This window comes from Coptis chinensis, chromosome 7 (genome assembly GCF_015680905.1).
Source record: "Coptis chinensis isolate HL-2020 chromosome 7, ASM1568090v1, whole genome shotgun sequence".
Classification (NCBI taxonomy): Eukaryota; Viridiplantae; Streptophyta; class Magnoliopsida; order Ranunculales; family Ranunculaceae; genus Coptis; species Coptis chinensis.
The window spans coordinates 14,291,590-14,311,930 of record NC_141462.1 but is presented as its reverse complement, the minus strand read 5'-3'; the positions used below and the strand labels follow the sequence as shown (position 1 = coordinate 14,311,930).

Below are 20,341 nucleotides of genomic sequence, written 5' to 3'. Positions count from 1 at the left end.
CAAGTGGTCTAGTCAGGTACGGGTTTGGAAGTGATCTAGTTCTAGGCCTCCCACCTCTTCCCCTTGGTTTTGAAGGTGGATTTGAACCCACCTCACCACCTTGGCACCCCCTTACATTATGCCCAATCACTCCACACCTTGAACACCTAGTGGAGTTCACATTTTCATCATCATCTCTCCTTCTGTTGACTCTAGGCCTCCCTGGTTGTCTTTGTCTCAGTGGGGGGTAAATGTACTCAGCTGGTTGAGGCTATAAGTAAGTAACCAACAACAAGTAAGTATAAAACCAACAACAAGTAAGTACAACAAATAAGCATATATAATAAGCATCTATAACCAGCAACAAGTATAAAACAAGGGTAAACAATTAGCCATAAACTAACCAACTCCCACTCATCCTCATGCAAGTAAGGTTTGATATGACCACTACATGCAGCTTTGTAAGCTTTGGCAGTTAAGTAAGGGCTACAGTACCTTCAAAACCACCAACAACAAATAAAACAATATGTAAATCAGTAAAAATGAGAAAAACACATTTAATAATTTTAAAAATAAAAAGCGTAACTACTTACTCAACATATTGAAACCTCCTTGGTTTTAACACGACCAAGATGAATGCAAGGGATCCCCAGTAACTTGCCACTCATTGCACTCACATGTCCCGCTTCACCAAACTAATAACCCACCACTTTCCATAAGTATTTCTCACAAGAAAATTGTTGTCATCTGCTGGAGCAACACTGAATTCCCCAATTGAATTTTCCCTTTTGCGGATTATCTCCTTAACCCTAGGCACCAACTCATCATCACTCCAATCTTTACTTTTCTGCTTCCTATCATACAACAACTTCATCCAGAAAATCATGATCAGGGACACCATCTTCACAATTGGTTTGTCCCTAGCTTCCAATATGAAACTATTCCATGCTTCAGTAAAATTGTTAGAAAGATGGTCTGATTTGGATGTGTGATTAAAATGTGATCTTGCCCAAAGAGTAATGTCTTCAGTCAACAAATACTTCTTTGCATTCTCCTCTTTCTTCCCAAGCACATCCATGAGTCACAAATTCTGTTGGGGAGAAAGTCTTTGCAGCATTCCAAGCTTCAAGCTCCAAGCCCCTCCATCTGGTCTTCATGTTCTTTACCATGTGCCTGAAGCAAAATCTGTGATTGCAGTTGGAGAAATAGTTTCCAACAGCATTCACTAAACCTTTCTGCCTATCAGATATAATGGTTAGCTTCTCAGGGTGATTAAGGAGATGTGGTGCCATAATATCTAAAAAAGTGTTCCGGGTCTCAGTGTTCTCTACAGGACAAACATAAAATGCAAGGGGAAACAGCCCATTATTACCATCTAAAGAAATGATTGAGAGGCAAACTCCCCCATGCTTCCCCTTCTGAAAACATCCATCAAGTCCAAGAAGAGGTCGGCACCCTCTGATGAAACCATCTATGCTAGCTTTGAAAGATACGCAACAACCTGTGAAACTCATATAGCTTGCATCCTTACTACATCTAGCAATACTACCAGGATTAGAAATCAGCAGTTGCCTACACATCTCAGCCACTTTAGCATATGACAAATCATAGTTTCCATGTATCCTCTCCATGACTAGGTTCCTAGCATTCCAAGCTTGCCAGTACTTAATTCTAACTTGGAACCTATGCATGACTATTTTTTTTATGTCAGTAGGCTTAAAAGTTTTGAAATGTAACCTCATGTCCTTCTCAACTTGTTCTGCAATCCATGTAGCATTAGCCATTGAATTTCTATCTTCAAAGATCGACCTCACATGTATGCTCATTGTTAAGCTTTCTAAGCTTCATGGTATGTTTATTTGTCATTACCCTGATGTAACACCTCCAATGACAAGGCTCTTTGCCCTTGTTCTTACAAATACCTTCTATCTTCTCACTGTCATTCCTCTTAAACCATATTACAAACTTATTCTTAATAGCATACAATCTTATATACTTTCTACATTCATATCTATGACTCCACCTCTGCCCAACATAAAGCTTTAACCCTGTTTCCTCACCAGTCACACCTTCATCAGTTGGTATCTGAAATGTGTTATGTATCACATCGTCTACAAGAAGATCATCATCTACATCAACTTGGTTCTGAGAATTCCTAGTTTGATGCACCTCGATCTCATCCGGGAAAACCCCAACGGTTTCATCACTATCGACTCACCCTCAATATGCACATAATCCTCATCCGATGAAGTATCACCTTTGTGATATCTCTCTTCTGCATCAATTTGATCAAAACTGATCTCTACCCTCACAGGGCCATCTATAAATGAGTAAACAAATCAACAAATTAAAAAAAAAAAAATTGAAACACAAATACATGTTTCAACCCCATATATAAATCAGTAAACATTTCAAACCTTTTGCATTGACATTAGCTGCAACATCCTCTGCAATATTGTAATCATTGAAGACAAAGTTTAGAAATCAAATGTAACAAAAATGACTTTTGAAAATAGTAGTGTGAGAAGAAAAATACCTTCAATCTGAATAGTCTTTCCCTTTTGGTTGGTCGAACTAGCTGATCCCTTTTTACTCTTATTTATTGATGGTCTTTCAACAGAGTGGTCCCCTTGGTCCCCTCCATTTGGTTCATGCCCTTGGTCCCCTCCATTTGGTTCATGCCCTATAACCCCACTACCCTTCTCAATATTATATTCCAACAATTTGTGTTTCATTTGGAATCTGTCTTTTGTCAAGTTGTCCAGCTTGTCATATACTTCAATATCAGGCCACTCATCTAAGTCAAACACCTTCCCCACCTTATATTTTCTTCTACCAGTATATCCTCCAAACTCATGCACACTGCCATCATCACTGTAAGGGAAGCCATCACCTGAATCTCTACCCTCACTGTCATAACCTCGATTATAGTACCCACCACCACTACTAAAATATCCACCTTCACTGTCATCCTCATCACTATCATCCTCATCTCTATCATCCTCATCACTACTCATCACAACTGTTTCAGTAATCTTCAAATACAAGTGAGTGTATCATTCGTTATCATTCACAGCATGAGACCACATATACAACAACTCTGCATCTGAAGTAATAACTATAACATCATGACCTTCAATCCAACTGACTTCAATCACAGGAATGGGAGGGCACGGAATTTTCTTTGTCACCCAAGAAACCAAACAAGGTTGTTTCTTCAGCCTCCAAACACTCAGTATCCACAATATCCCCTCCCTCGTAATATAACACTTCAACATTGTGCCTCCTCTTAGTTACTTTAAAACTCCCACCATAATTAAATCTAAAAGTTCTATCATCGTACACAACCATTTTTCTCCTGCAGACAAACAAGGAAACAGTATGCACAAAAATGTTACTTTCTTTAGTGGAATGAAGTACAAATGGTGAGATCGAAGTGATTACAAACATTATTAACAAATACTACAGCAAGGTCAAGAACTAGGTTACAAACAAAACTTCAAATGCATGCTTAAGTAAAAGTTCAACAACGCATTACTCAAGTGTTGCACAAACAAACTAGATCGGGTACCAATTACTAGGGTTTCTTAATTAGGGTTGCAATTATGAGAACAAGTGTTGCACAAAACAGACTAGATCCGTGTTGAACAAGAAGCGGTTATGAGAACTAGAGTTTCTTAATTAGGGTTGTAATAATTTGGGGGGTTTTATACTATTAAAAGATTGGGGGGAAATATAATGATTAATAATGATTTCCCGCTGTTACAAAGGTTAAATATGGTTTTTCACGATAAAGTCAACAATTGTCAAAGTCAAAAGGGCTAAAATAGGTATTTCAATCGACTGCGAACGACAGACAGATGCAACGGATCTTTTTTGCAATAATTTGTGTTTACCCCCAAGGGTATTTTAGGCAATAGAGTAAATATGGATGATTTCTGAACGGGGCCAGGACGGAGTGGGGGGACTTTTGTGATGATTCAAAATTTGGGGGGTAAACACAAAAGCATGCCATAAAATGGGGGGTTTTCACAAATAAACCCAAAAAAAAAAGAACCCCTTGAACAAGTAGAAATTCTCGTGGATAGTGGTAATATCGAAACAACAACTGCCAGCCTCGAAACCCAATACTTAGCACCCTCATGACCTCATCTTCTAAAGATTTGAAACTATCTTGTGCACTAACTGAATGCTTCTGATGGTGCTGCACTGCTGCTACTTCAATTTGCAATGTCAATGTGTCTTCTGATTTGTTTAATTTTGAAGTATTAATATTTTATACGACGTTCAGGTCGTATTATGTGCTGGTGTGATGTAAGTTATATCCCATTATCCCCTTACAATACAAATGCTCTCTCTCAACCCAGCTGACGAAGACTATGAGAAAGAAACTCAACACTTCCCGTATAAAATCTGAAACATACACAATTAGCTCTATCACCATTCTTTCCTTAATACTAACTGTTTTAGAGATCAATTTGGCTTTTATTTGAAAACATCTCCTCCTCGGAATTCGTTCAGATAAATTATTTCAAATAGATCTTACTTTTTCACACTGGAGTGTCATGCCTCAGAACTATCACCCAAAACTAAGGGCGGGTGGGTTGGGTTAAAAAAAACACCCTTACTTGACCCAAAACTACTTGAGGTAATTTGAAACTTCTTTCTTGCAATTTACCATTTTTAAATTGAAGATGAGAGGATTCATGGTACAAAAACAAGAAAAATCACAAACAAAAATAATTTGAAATAGATACTGGGGAGTATGGTCCATATTCTTCAAAAAAAATTATTCTCCAACCTAGTCTTATGTACATGGTCGATGCCGGTGATATATTTATACATGTATGCCATTCACGTTTTTATTTTTTTTGGGTATTTTTTTTTTTGAATCGAGCCTTAAAACAAGAAAAATCAAAACTATTTTTGATCTGAACCATATTCTTCAAAAAAAAATTATTCTCCAACCTAGTCTTATGTACATGGTCGATGCGGTGAAAATACAAATGCCATTCACCCAAAAAATTTTTTTGAATTCAAAAACTATTTAAAATGCCAAACGAACCCAAAATCTCAATTCAAAATTAAAATGCCCGACCCACTGCCCTACGTATAAAGGGGTCCAATGTAAATTTATTTGTATTGGATATAAAAATAAATATGTTAAATTTGTAAGGTAAAAAAAATGTAAAGTTCAAATTTTAAAATATATCGAGAATATTGTCTAGAATTTCGATTTAAAACTTTCAAAATTTCAAATTGATAATCGAAAAATTGAAATAATTGATTGTATGAAATGAGATGTGAGATGAGATATGAGATACATATTAGTTAAAATTAAATTAATATGAAATGTGAGATAAGATATTAGTTAATTCTAATTTATGTTTATACCCTAAATTATATTTAAAATTTCAATTTTAATGTGTACTTTGATACTGTAATATAAAAAGTTGGATGGGGCAAAAGCAGAAAACAAATGTGCTCGGAGTCCATGTTGAATTTGAACTGTTGAACATATACCCGATGTTCAAACTTGAACATTCAAAATTGAAGCCCAACTAAGTTTGTTCGAAATTGATGGGTTGGGTTTGAACATAGAATTTGCACCCATAAACCGCATAGGAATTGTAGCAATGTAGGTTTGGGTGGCTGGTGAAGACCGAGGCCCAATATGAAAATATACGGGCCGAGCTTTTAAAAACTAGACTCAATATTACAAATACTATTTTTCGGCGGTATTTTTTGTCATCTTCTTCCTTCTTCACACGAATAAAATTGCTCAGTTCAAGAAAACCAAACAGACCCACACCACCACCACATTTCATCAACAATTCACGTTTCAGCCGTCCCCACCCCCACCACCACTATATTTTATCAACTATTCACGTTCTTGAAATCAAGAATCAAGAAAAACAAGCTCAAGATGAAAGACAACAGCACTAGAAAACATCACTCAAATAACAATGTTGTTTCCAAACTTAATGCACACACAAAACCCAATTTCAATACGGCAAGTGGGAATTCATCTTCCTCACTTCCCACCCCCATCTTTTCACTCAACTATAGATGAATATAAGGACTTGCACCCCTGAGATTAGAAAAGCTCTACTACCACATAACTTATTGCCTAGAAAAATTTTTCAAACTATAAGGACTCGCACCCCCAAAATTTTCACAACTATAATGAGAATATAATCAACAAAAAAAATAGTATGACAAAAAAACTAATAAAAAATATTCCAATAAACCAACGTTTTTTTTACTTCTCTTTTTTCCCTTACAAAATTATCATTTATCATTTATTTTGAGTCCAAAACCATTAAAGATAGACAAATGTGTCTTTAAATGTTTAATGGGTTAATGAGACTAAAACAAATAGCCAAATGCCTAAAGCCTAACCGGTCAGTTTATATAATTCTAATCACCCATAACAAACCCATAAGCTCTCCCTCTAAATTCTTTCACTCTAAATTCTTAAACAAGCGTCAGACCTCAACTAAAAAAAAAAAAAAAAAAACAAAAAAAAAACAAAAAAAACAAAAAAACAAATTCATAATGGACTTCCGGCGCAGCTTGTTGTACACTTGTCCTAATTATTTATAAAACTCATTATCATTATCAATAAAAATTTCACTTAAAAAAAAATGTAATTTTTTACTTTAAATGTTAATCTTTTATAGTTTTCTCCACATGATAGTAGGGTTATATAGACTTATAACATTATAGGAAATTAATAATTTGTTCAATTGTTATAGACTTGTGGACTAAATTATGTAGATATATATATATAGACATAGTAGTATTAATTAATGGCTAATGCTTAAGTAGTTAACTTCATCAGTCAATTTTAAATTTTTAGTAGTCAACGCACTCTAGTTTTGTGAATTAAAATAAATGCATAATTTTGTTGATCTTTATTATTTTGACCTTCTAACAAAAAATAAAAAATAAAAAATTGCATATTTTTTTTTGGGTGGGGTGGAGTGTGCACCTAATCTCGCACCCCCTGGCTTAGAATCCTGGCTCCGTCCCTGCACTCGACACACCATCATACCCCTCCATAGAAATTACTTTGATGAAGCATGAGACAACACGCTCTAGATCGCCAAACACATAAGCAGTTGTATCCACAGACCTAGGGAGAGAAGTTAGTATCGAAACAAGACAACCACAATTAGCTTTTGTTGATACGATCAGTGAAACGAAGGCATTTAAATACCTTTTCAATTATGCAATTACAAAAAGTTGGCTGGACATGGACTTCGAAGAGTTCAAAATTTTGTTTGAGGACCTGTGGTTTCAAGTGTTCAAACGTGGTGACATCAATTTCTTAGCATTTAAGCATGTTTTTGGGGAAATCGGAGTTGAATGGACACCACTTCTGGTTGGAGGTAAGATTCATGTTAACCCCCATCCAAAGACACAAACGCACACATGCATACTAAATTAAGAACTTAACTCGTAAGTTTTGTGCAGTTCTTTATTGAGGAAGGGAAAAACACATTGACGTACAACAAACTAAACTACCCTCAGGTCAATGGCTACTTGGTAAGGAGTTAACGAGACACTTGTTAATTTGCATCCCATGAGCGATACTTGACTCATCTTCATTTTGTTTTTATAATTTTCAGCCAAATTCACAAAAACAGGTGGTTCGTATTGACTTCAAATGGAGAGGTTTACAGAAAATGTCTACGTCGTTCCTAGGTGTGTCACCGGAATTTAAATTGTGTATATATACACTTCGCTTTTTAAACGGCAAGATAGAAACTAACATCACTATGGGCCCCTACTCCCTGAAAATCCAATGCCACATAAAGGGATACTACATCAAAACTATTTACCTCAGCATGTAAAGCTGGTTTGCTAGTCAAACACTCAAACAAATAGACTTTTGGTTGTTTTAAGACTGAGTAAGGAGACATATATGATAAATAGTAGGCATAAAAGATTAAAATGATTTCATTACATTCTACTAAAGCTATTACAATCTATTTATACTGATAGATGATGACAATTTTCAACTACTAATCACTAAGTGACAGCTGTACAAGATAATAACATAAATGTAACTAACTAATTTGTGACCAGTGGTTCTATTAAGATCAGTTATGTTTGTACACAAAATCAATTGGCAGATGTGTTTACTAAAGAGCTTTCCAGACAAATATATGATTACTTGAAATCCAAGCTTTCAATACTCTTACAAAGTAAGAGTACTTCAGCTTGGATTTTGTCTGGAAAGCCCTTTAGTAAACACATCTGCTAATTGATCTTGTGTACAAACATAACTGATCTTAATAGAACCATTGGTCACAAGTTCTTTGACAAATTGATAGTCTACTTCAATGTGTTTTGTTCTTGCATGAAAAACAAGATTTGAGGCAAGTGAGATAGCACTAATGTTATCACACCATATATAACACCCCGTTTATTTTCTTTATATTTTTCCCTATTTATTAGGGTTTAAAAAGTAAAAATAATATTAAAAAAAAAAAGATAAAGAAAAAAAAATAAAGATAAAGATAAAATAAGATAAGATAAAAACGTGTGAGAGTTAAAGGGGTTTGGTTACAACCAAACCCTCCCTCTTTGTTAGTATTTTTTTTTTTTTTTTTTTTAAGTGGAAATTTTATTGATACTGATAAAGAATTTTACAAATAATTAGGACAAGCGTGCAACAAGCTGCGCCGCAAGTCCTTTCTGAATAGCAAATCCTATTCTTCTAAAAACAAACTCGTTAGAACCAAATTTGTCATAACATTCTTGTCCATAACTTTCTCAAGTCTCTCTTGAAGCTCAACAGATTTGTTGTTCCAAGAAACCAAAAGTGTCGAAACTAAACGGAATGAAACAATCTTTGGTTAGCCGTGCAAGCTTCCTCATGCTTCTCCATCTTCCCCTGTCATTTTTTCTCTTAGTTGCTCCCCCACCTCAAAGACTCCATTCCCAAGCCCTACCAACGGAGAAGCTCCAGTTACATCAACACAGGCATGTCTCCCCTCATACCAACTGTATATCAATATATCCACAGGTCGAAGTGTGGATCTTCCCTCATTCGGATCAGTGAGAAAATTCACAGGAGCCTCCTTCTTCACTTGTACCCCAGCCCTCCAAAATGCATCACATAAAATATCTCTGACATGATCATGTCGGTATTTGAAACCTGGAAAATATCTACAGTGTGCTACATGGTCTCCAAAGGCATCTAGTCTACTCTTTTTGCAAATAGGGCATAGACCACCATCAGAGTACAAAGGAATCATGAGGAGACGGTACCAAGAATAGAACGATACTCCAATCGCGGCGACATATCTTTGTCCAAGTCCCTCCATCGAATAGCAAGTAGGAAGTCCTTTTTTGTTCTCGACCGCAAGCATCCAATGACCGCTTTTCGACGAAAGCGGATAACCTGAACTCCCTCTCAAGACCAACGGCAATCTTACTTATAAACGCTTCGCCAAAACTTTTGTGGTTTTGAGGGGACGGTATTCCCACCATAGAACCGGGTCAAAATCGGGTAGACAAAGACTCATTGCCGCTAGCAACATCAAGAATCTCATCCAAAGGCACCGCCCACAACTCCTAAGAATGTGGTTACAAGCTCGGGCGCCCGACAACGGGAGGCCACAAAAGCAAAAGTAGAGACATCGGTGGCACAATAAATACCTAACCCACCCAGGGCGTAATGGGAGTGTCGATAAACGCCAATCGCAAATCACCGAAGTTAGGACCATCGAAACCACAATACCACGGAGAACAACTGCGGAGATGTCGATCAAACGTCTTAGTCGCCTCTCTAAAAAGGGATGGTGGACAAGTACGAATCGCAAAATACCAACTTAGAGAGCCGCCCCTGAAAAGCAACGTAAAAGAGCTAACTCACACCGTGGATTGTCTAATGTAGCTAAACGGTCCATCAAAGTCACAACCTTTTCAACACGCTTTGCAAGCAAGGCCCCCGACAAAGGATGGATCGATCTTGTGCACCTCCAAGCAACGACTCCTGGCGAGGGCGGGACAAATCTGAAGGAAAGAGACCGGGGGTGGAGCGGCGTGGATCCAATGATGGCCAAAATAGCTCGGTTTTAGCCACATTAAGAACCAGCCCATAAGAAGGTCCTTCTTCCCTGAATCATACTCAAAGCCGCCGCCACCGCTCAGTATCTCCAATCGAGTCCCATCATCTAGATACCAAGCATGTAGCAACAATCGACAACTAGACCGATCCGCGAGAATCGGGGGATGCAACACCGGTGCAAATAGAAGGGGACCCAAAGGGTCTTCTTTGAACCCCCAAAGCTTGACCAAATGTAGCTATCCCCCATATATAACCTCGCGGTTGACAATACAAGTACTCAACCCAAGGGGAAATAGGCAGGCAACGGATACTTAACCTCTCTCAACATAGTAGTCCGATCAACCATGTTAAAAGCATTCGAAAATCTACAAGCAAAGATCGAAAGAGAGGTAATCGCATCGTTTTGTTAGCATACACTATCGCGGTTGGCGGTGCCGGTAAAATCGCTTACGCACCACCGAAACACCAACCCCATCGCGAAAATCCCGCAAGTATCCTACCACATCTTGGGAAACTCCTTTCATTGCAATCTTGAGACCAAACGGCGCCAAACCATCCCCACGCTATAGGGCCGAATACTATTATCCGGCTTAAGAAGTGGAGTAAAGCGGAGCACTCGCGAATGAATTCCGCTTAACGGGCGTGGACATCGTCCCCAGTAACTAAAGATTCACCACGGGGTCAATGCATCTAGCAAATCGACGATATGGTCGCTGCTGCCCCCCTCATGGCATCCAACAAATCCGAGCTCGAAGACCATCACGACCACAAGAAGTACCGCTTCGAAATGACCTAATACATGACAATAGGGCATCTCTCTCTACCACTAAAGGAGGCTCGAAAAGGAAATCGGTCTCACGGTGGTTGTCGCATCGGTGTTTTTCTCCTCTAATGCACATATAGTCTCCGCAGTATTGGAGGCAACTCCTGGCGATGATAACACTTTGACCATTTGCAAAAAAATGTCCATCGACAAACTTTCAGAAAACAGCGACGCATTACTGGAAGGGAGGCAGATTTCTGGTCGGCCGGATCAAGGAGACTCTATTCTGGACTCTAAGAGGCGAAACATCCCGCCCAGCTCATTCCATGTCGTCAAAGCATGGAGAATCTATTTTTGCGAAAGTTTTTCCCTAGTGCCGAGCGACGTTCACGGCGATTACGTGGTTGGAAAACTTGCAGAGTGCAACGCTGGCAAGAGGAGGAGACGAACCCAAGACATGACCAAGTAGGATCGGTTGTAATATCCCGAGAGCGATTTGATGCACCCGAAAATGCCAATCGACAAGCACGTGGTATACTTTTCACGGTTCGGAACGGTATACGAAATGCATTATCCAGTAATTTCTCATTAAGAGAAGAAGGGACAACAAGCGGATCAAGGGTATCATCACCACCCCTCTGTGTCGTGGATGCAAGATCTGTAGTGTCGGGCTTAGGAGGCGGCTGTGGTATGCCCACAATGAAACAAGGGGATTCCCCATTCTCCAACAAAATAGGTGGTGGTATGATAGCATCTGGATGACGACACGGTATACCAAATGCGTGGATACCCAGACAACGACCACACATCCATTTGTCTATAGACTTTAAGGAATTCTCCAATAACAAATACAAATCACAATCATCCTTAAGTTCATCTCGTACCCTATCAATACTCAACTGACAACCTACGTGTTATTTATCAAAATGCGTGAGAAAGTAGGGAATAGTAAAACCATTACTATTAACCCCATTAGTGCATCCATGACGATCACGGAAAGGGCAATGAACACGTTTCTTAAGAGGCAGGACAATAGAACCAGAAGAAACACCTTTCTTCTTTCTCATATCCAAATCCTGTCAACAACTCAACAAAACCCAAATCCAATCAAACAAAACCCAACATAAAATCCCCAATTCTATCAGCAAAACTACAAATCCCACACCTCATCCCATCAACACACAAAACCTAAACCAAAACCTCTCCGACAGAACAAACCAGCCCAGAAAAAAGTTTATCTCTGACAGCCACAAAAACCCAACGAATGAGTGCACCAAGGCAACCCAAACCTAACGAACCTAATACTGGAGCTTCTCGGGTGTTTGGCGGTGGGGATATAGAGGTGTGGCAATAGTGTGGCGCTGAAGAGGAAGGAGGGTAGTGATTGTACTGGTGGCTGATGGTGTTGCGGTGATGAGGGAGGACTGGTTATGGACCGGAGAAGCATAGTACAAGTAAAAATTAGTGATACTGTTTTTGGTCTTGCTAGAAGGTGGCGGTGGAAGCAACAGGCTGTTGCTGATGGGAGGAGGTGGTCGGGGGTTGTGGTGGTGATTTGGAGGGTGATTCAAGGTGGTGCGGTGGCGGGGCGAGGTGATGCAGCAGTAGCAAGGTTGGGTTTAGATCGGTGGAGAGGGTGGAGGATTAATGGTGGTGGTGGCAGTTGGTGCTGGTGGGAGGTGGTTGAGAAGAAGGTTGAAGACCAGTTGGGATTAGGGGGGAGGACGGTGGTGGTAGCTGTAGGCGGTGGTGCTGATTTTCAGATCTGGGGTTTAAAGGAGGCGGTGGTGGCAGCGATGAGGTGCCATGTTGGGTGGTTTATGGGGGCGGCGGTGGGAGGTGGTGGCGAGGGTGTGGGCAGCACAAGCGGTGCTGCAAGTTACAGGGGAAGAAGAAGGTCGGGGAAGAAGGTCGGAAGAAGAACGTGAATAGTGTTTTTTTTTTTTTTTTTTTTTTGAAATACAAGAGAAAAACAAAGAGAGACATACAAGAGAAAAAAAAAGAGATAGTTATTGCTTGAGAGTGCTTGAAAGATAAAGGGTTGGAGGAAGACAACACCTTACCGTTGGTTTTCGAGTTCGCCGGTTATTTCGTTTTCACTAACGTTTTCGTTTTTCGATTAACTTTAGGTGGGTAGTCTAAACCATATTTTCATATAATTGATTTATTACTATGGTTTAGATTAGTTGTGTATTTAATTCTCTATAATGATATAGAATTTTGAGATCAAAATTATTTGTTTAATCAGAGACTTTCGGTATATTAAGTTACTAGCACCAAAAGTTTAGCTTTGATATATAGGTGTTGGTGTATTGAGGAGTACTTATATACGGTAATGAGTAAATTATGTGTTTATTGATTGATTGGTAATATTATAAAGGCCTGCAACTGTTTTAAATGATGTGAAGTCATTGGATTCACGTTATAGGGTTTTGATTTTCAAAATTTCAAAACTGTTCTTAGCAATTTAATAATAGAAAATTCCTTTTTGATCTTATTGATATGAATCCAACGCCTGTATACTGTAGACACGCATATCTACAACTTTCGTGTTTCGTAAAATTTCATATCTAGTCGTTTTGCATACTGAAACTTAAGTTGAAGTCTAATGTAGAAACTGGGATTGAAACTGAGCAGTCTGCAGTAATAAAATCATATAAAATAAAATATTTACTCTTTTGTGTTGATTCCAAAACCATTAGAATATAGACTTACATAGGTACAACCTCATACTTTGACCCGAGTAATACTCGTGTTTAAGATTATGAAAACTGACTTCAATATGTGATGACTGTTTGTGCACATATTCTGGACATGTTGCATTGCAGGAAGTGTATAGGACACTATACTTTGTAGATTTATGCGAAACCAAAACCTAATGAAACCTTAGAGAGTCTTTTATTTGACACAGTGAGCCTTACTTAATTTGGATGAGTGATGGAAAAGATATGACCTCGACAATTCTATGCGTCAGAAATTCTATCGTCAGAAAACAGTTTTCTGTATAAGGTTTGATCACAAATTGCATAAAGCTAGGGGGAGATTTAGAGTGTTTGTAAAACATGAAAAGGTGAGTTTTATGAGTCTTCTTTCTAACTCAATTAGCCTCGTCATATTCCGAGGTCTGTGGAGGTAGATATGATGTCTGGAAGTTTGACTGGCAGAAAATAGTGCGCAGAAATCAGTTTCTGCGCACTGTGTTCGAGCCTAGTTTTGACACATTTAAAATGAGATTGAGTATTTTTGTAAAACATAAGAAAGTAAGTTATATGTGTTAGCTTTTCAACACAAAAAGCCACGATGAATTTGGATACCTGTGGAAAGAGTTGTGCCATTTGGAAGATAGTCTGTCAGAAATCTAGTTTGCTAAAAATTAGAATTTTTACCGTTTTTGACCTAAGTTTTCTTCTAGATGGGCTGAGGTTGGGACTTCGAGTTCTACATGAAGAAGTAAGTATACCTATCATAGTTTTCAAATAATCAAGTGGTGTATCATTTGGATGACTATAGAAAAAGTTATTGCTTTGACAAGTTGGCTAGAAAACCTACCGTGTTATCCTTTATGTGCATGAACCTGTTTTGAGAAATATGTCTAGTAATGAACTAAGATTCTCTTAAACTCTTCTTGGGTGTTTTATATAGTGTTTGTATCCTGCTTTTAGACTGTGGTTTTATTTTGAACTGACATGGTTCATAAGATCATTTTTTTTTTAGAATAAAAAGCAGAGAAATATCCATTTTTGAGTTTTTGGATTTAAATGTTTAAAGTATATCTTTGGGTATGAAATTTTACGTACATGATTGTGGGAGTAATTGAAACTTATTTTATGTGATTCTATATAGTATAAATTGTTGTTTTTCTTAAAAATACATACAACGATATTGATATTTATTGGTTAAGAGCTACGTAAGGCTTGATTACAATCTTAAAATATTTGGATACGTAAGCAGCTTTGAGCAAAAGTGCAGCCACTATATTATATATTATATATTAGTTTTTGTGTTAACTATATGTGTATAATGTTAGTATTTAATTGTATACGTGATTGTGGATGTTTGAATTGTATGAATTGATTGATGACCATTCGTGTTGCGTTCAATGATATTTAAATGCGCGATTGATTTGTATTGATGTGTGAAAATAACATTATGCATGTGTGACCAATTGTTGTGCATGATTAATGCTAGTACAATGATAAGTGAGCTAAGAATAATATTTTCAACAAGTCGACCACATCTTTAGAACTCTCCACGCTTCAGGATTTGGTAATGATATATTATGACTTGAGATGTAATGTGATAGGAAGATATTCATTGAATGTACCATGAATGACTTGTTAGTGTTATGATGGGTATTCCTTTAATATGGCCGGAATGACCCAAGGTATTCATTGAATGTGCCATGAATGACCTGGTTGTGTTATAATAAATATTTCTTGAATGTGGCGAGAATGACCCAAGATATTCATTGAATGTGTCATGAATGACCTGTTAGTGTTATGATGAGTATTCTTTGAATGTGGCGGGAATGACCCAAGATATTCATTGAATGTACCATGAATGACCTGAGATATTGAAAGCCCAGAGATGGTTGTGACTCACAAGTTATGAGTTTGCAAGATGTAAATATGTTCATGGAAGCGATATCCCCGCTTGGGACATGTCTTGTAGTGGTATTCGGTATGAGAGAGGCACACGAGTATGTGTGATTTGGCAAATGTGTAAAGTGCAAATCGTGGAGTAGGAACTAAAAGTGAGGTCAGTAAATAAGTGATTAATACACAAGATACATTGTGGAATTGAATGAACTAAAAGTATATGAATTTGTGTGATGTTATGGATGTGAAGTGTGATTGTGAATAATATTAGTGAATTCTTGTGATCTTTTATGTAATTGCGAAATGACTATAACTTGATATGTTATTATGAAAAATATTAATGACTTGTGATAGTCTGAGATCTATGGTTCAAAAATTTTATAACTTAATGCTGTCATGTGAATGACTACCCTTGATATAGGTATTATGATAAGTGGTATTCCCCGAATATGTGGGACAAACCAAGTTGTATCAATTAGACTTAAATGTCTTAAATGAGGTTTGATTATGAATGAAAATTTGACTGGCTGATATAAATCATTTTATCATGATGTCTAACTCTGTTTTGCAGGAGGATAGGATCTATTAATCTTTTATGCAAGGACGTAAATATCCTACTCTAAGACAACGTATTGGCTTAGGTAAGGTGTATCAAATTCATATTTAATTAGGTTATTATATGTGCATTTAATAAGTGGAATGTGAGTGATATTTATGTTGTGAGTTATTTTGGAAAGTGGGAATAATGAGTACTGTTATATGAGATTCTTGAAATTGTATATTGGGGGTGAAATCTTACTTGGGAATAAACTACTTGTATATTGTTTTGAGAAAACGGAACTAATTTGTATTCCAAATTAAAATGATTGTAATAGTATATTTCTTTATTTGAAATATTGAACATATTCACTACAAAAAAACAGGTTTTTGCCCATGGACCAAAACTGTGGCAAAACCCTTTTACCCACGGACAAAGTTTGTCGCAGGACCATGAGTTTTTATGTGTCGGTAAAAGTATGCCCACAGTTATGACCGTCGCAAAAGACAGCAAGAACGTGGCTGTAGCGACGGCACTGAACCGTAGCAAATACGAAGTTTTAGCTACAGCCATGAACTGATGCTCAAGCCATGGGGTGTGCTATTATTAGCCACGGCTTTGGACCGTGGCAAAACACTCCTTTTTGTTAAAAAAAAATTGGGGACATTTTCCCCTTTCAACCTGTTTCTACACATTATTTCCAGTGCACAACCACAAATCATCCTCATCCACACTACTAAACCACAAATTCCAGTACTAAACCATAAATTCATTTACCAACAGATAGATTTCAAGTGCAAATAGAAAACAAACAAACATAACATAAAACCAAAAGAGCAACAACTTGAAGAGAAGAGATAGAAGTCATTCAATTAAAACAATGAAAGCATAAGTTACACTTAACAGTAAAATACAAACGATTGCTCTACTACAACATATGACAAACATAGAATTCAGCCTCAACTTCTTCATTATCCGACCTTCATGATGCCCTTAGTTTAATTTAAACTAACCCTTTAATGATACTTGTATTAGGTGAAGCAGCTTAGCAACGTTCAAGCTTCTCGAGTTTCCTATCACCATATTCCGAGCAATTGTCAGATGTACCTTCAAAATAACACGCAAAATAGAATTAAAACCAAAAACAGAAAGAAAAATATACTTGGTTTCGGCCACTAATATGTTAAGTTATGAAAGTCAAAGCATTATGTACATGGACTTCAGCCTCAACATATTCAGTATCCAACCTTTCATGATGCCCTTAGTTTAAATCTAAAGGCTCTTGCAATACTTGTGTTAGGTGATGTTATAATTATCACAAGTAGGAAACAAGATACAAATAAAAAATCATAACCAAGCTTACATAAGTAATGAATTTAACTACTAGCTACTAGTCAATCTTAAGGAACTCAAAGAGATAATACCTAGCATGAGTATCAACTTATGTATACATGTCCTTGGAACTCCAAGAGCTCTCCCAAGGATCTGCAAGGCATAGGAAGAATGAACACCCTCGTTTAGTGCCTATATTTGGGAAGAATCAGCACCATTGTTTAGGAAGAATCAAAACTCCAAATCCACTTTTAAGTACCTATAAATCCCTATAACTAATGCTTCAATAGCCTGCCAACCTCAAGTCGAGCATAAGAGCTGGTAGCAACGTAACAAACTTGTAAATGTTTGATCAGTAATGCTCCCGAGCCATTGCAACTTGTAGGATTTTATCGATATCTCATGCATGATTCCTACGATATATACAATTACGTTATACCACATGCATAAAATAGCCAAATGAAAAAGAGAAAGATCGTACCTTGGTCCGCGACTTTCAATTTGAAGTTCCAAGCTTTGATCTATAGGAGAAGATGTTCTTGGCACACTCAAGATCTTCTTTTCTTAACTTTCTTTGGAGTCAAGTTCCAACCTCGAATCGGAAGCAACCTTTTTCACGAACCAAGAACCAAGAACCGTCGATGGCTGGGGAGGATACCACCTATGGAATCTCCACAAATTAATCGGGCTTCTACTTTAGAAAATGTTGGAGGCTGCCATTAAAGGAGAGAGAATTTTTCTTGTTGTTTGGATGATTAATATGTGAGAGGTGGGGGGTTTATTTACCTCCTAATATCGATAGGTTCCCCTATACTCATCTAATATCGGATAGGATAGAGTCATATACTCATCTAATATCGATAGGATAGAGTCCTATACTCATCTAATATCCGATAGGATGGGAGTCCTATACTCGATGGTTTATCCTTATCTTGGTGAAGTCTATCCAACCTTATTTCCAACATCTCCCACTCGCCCTGGCGGGCGAAGAAGGTTTCTAAGATAAGCATTTAAGTAGAATGCTTAGCCATTTGTGTGTCTCACACGGCAAATGGTTCGTGTGACCCTAGCACACGTATCATGATATCTCGTGAAGTAGCAAAGTCGCAATGAAAAGCACGACCGCGCTGATCTACCATGAAAGTGATCTTAAAGAAGATGAATCCAAAACCTAATATCCGGAGAGTGTGTGTATACCCCAAGATCTGTTTGTTTCATCACTTTGACAAATAGCACTCATCCCTATGAGTCCACACCATAAAGTCAAAAACGTATCACATGATTCACAATTATCATCAATTGTCCCGGGTAGAATCCCGGTGATTGTGTGATAAACCTTCGGTTCTTTTTACCGCTTTGACGACGAGTCATTGTCGTCGAGTTCTACCAACTTCCCAAGATGCATCCAAATACCTTTTAGTAAGAACTTGTGGGAGCAAACCAAAAGTTACGAGTAGTCCTCTTATTTTTCTTGACAAGGTCAAAAGTTCAAGGAGGGTACCATTCGATATGTTTTAAACAAAAAATATATCAATAGAGCTCACATAACAAGAATTTTAGGGATATTTCTTTTCTTGCTCTCAAAGTGGTCACTATACACATGTTGTGTGAAAACATGTCATGGTAAGAGTATCTAATTTGTTTACTCAACAATAGATATATGTATGTCCACTCATACCATGCAAGTGTTGTCATCCCTAATGACAATTCCAAGGATACTATTCTCCCACTTTGGCAACAACCGTTTGTAGGTTTAGGCGAATCTTCCCTATGAAGCTGTTTCTTCTTATCCAATTATAAGAAGGGGCATGACTCGACACTAGGTCCACCCTTCCTATAAGGTTTAGTGACTTGTCAAGCTAAACTCCCACTGTTTAAAATGGAAGTGACTGTTCATATGAGTGAACCAGTCAACCCTACTGACATACATATGAGATGATAAATAGTATAATGAGAATGCAATCGATCTGGAAAGAATGCACTTTTATTCATTAAACCATCAAAGTGTTCTTAACATAATCACATCCTCTTTAACCCAAGCATTTTTACATGTGCAAGGAAGAGTTCCTTTGGAATAGGTTTGGTTAGTGAATCCGCAACCATCTGATCAGTGGATATATGTTTTAGAACCACTTTCTTCTTCAGTATCATTTGTCGTACGTAGTGGTATTTTAACTCTATATGCTTGGTTCTTCCATGGTACTTTGGATCTTTAGCATATGCAAGAGCAGCCATGCTATCAGTCCAGATGTGAACCGGTTCAAGACTCTTGAGAACACCGACAAGTGTTTGATGAATCGTCCGAGCCACACGACTCACGTGGCGGCGAAAGCAACATGCAATATACTTTCGGCTTCCATAGTTGAAAGTCTTGCTTGGAAGTTTGTTTTTCTTTGCTCGGGATATAGCACCTCCATTCATTATGTAGGTATATCCTCGAAGTTGACTTCCTCTCATCAAGGTCTCCGACCGGTCGGCATCGAGTACCCAATCGACTTTTAGATCTTTCCGCTTGGTAGACAAGTGAGTAGTCCACGGTGCCTTTTAGATACCTCATTATCTTCTTGGCTGACCTTCCCATTAATGCGACCCGTGGATTTGTTTGGAACCTTGATACTAACCCAACCGCATAGCGGATGTCCGGCCTTGTACCGCAACATTGCATACATAAAGAACTTCCGATTTGCGCTGAGTATGGTACATTTTTCATAGCCCGAGTTTGGTTAGGATTCTTGAGAGACATTTTTAACTCAAAGACTCTCCTAGACTTCTTGGGAGATCCACTTGCTTACAATCGGTCATGTTGAATCTTTCCAAAACCTTCTTGATATATGTCTCCGAGACAAAGATAACAAAGCGTTTGGGCGATCACGAGTTATTTTAACTCCTAAGACATAACTAGCTTCACCCATGTCCTTCATTTTGAAGTTTAATGACAATCACTCCTTAGTGGAATTTATCAATGCCTTATTGTTACTGCTAACAAAATGTCATCCACATATAGAGATAGAATCACAAAACCATTTTTAGATGTCTTGACATATACT

The 20,341-nt window shown here is 37.8% G+C and overlaps 1 protein-coding gene and 2 long non-coding RNA genes across 3 annotated transcripts; all 3 read right to left on the bottom strand.

Moving 5' to 3' along the window:
• Positions 1-15: 15 nt before the first annotated feature.
• On the bottom strand, positions 16-609 carry LOC147486164 (uncharacterized). Its single transcript, XR_015200707.1, has 3 exons — positions 573-609; positions 384-474; positions 16-250 (listed from the first exon to the last, which is right to left on the bottom strand). It is a non-coding gene; the product is annotated as an uncharacterized LOC147486164 (long non-coding RNA).
• A 395-nt stretch (positions 610-1,004) lies between these two features.
• LOC147486163 (uncharacterized) lies at positions 1,005-1,763 on the bottom strand. The gene has a single exon (XM_086573667.1). It carries the CDS (start codon positions 1,761-1,763, stop codon positions 1,005-1,007), a length of 759 nt encoding a protein of 252 aa, XP_086429793.1.
• A 15,043-nt stretch (positions 1,764-16,806) lies between these two features.
• LOC147486162 (uncharacterized) lies at positions 16,807-17,744 on the bottom strand. Its single transcript, XR_015201836.1, has 3 exons — positions 17,554-17,744; positions 17,387-17,447; positions 16,807-17,069 (listed from the first exon to the last, which is right to left on the bottom strand). It is a non-coding gene; the product is annotated as an uncharacterized LOC147486162 (long non-coding RNA).
• Positions 17,745-20,341: the final 2,597 nt, after the last annotated feature.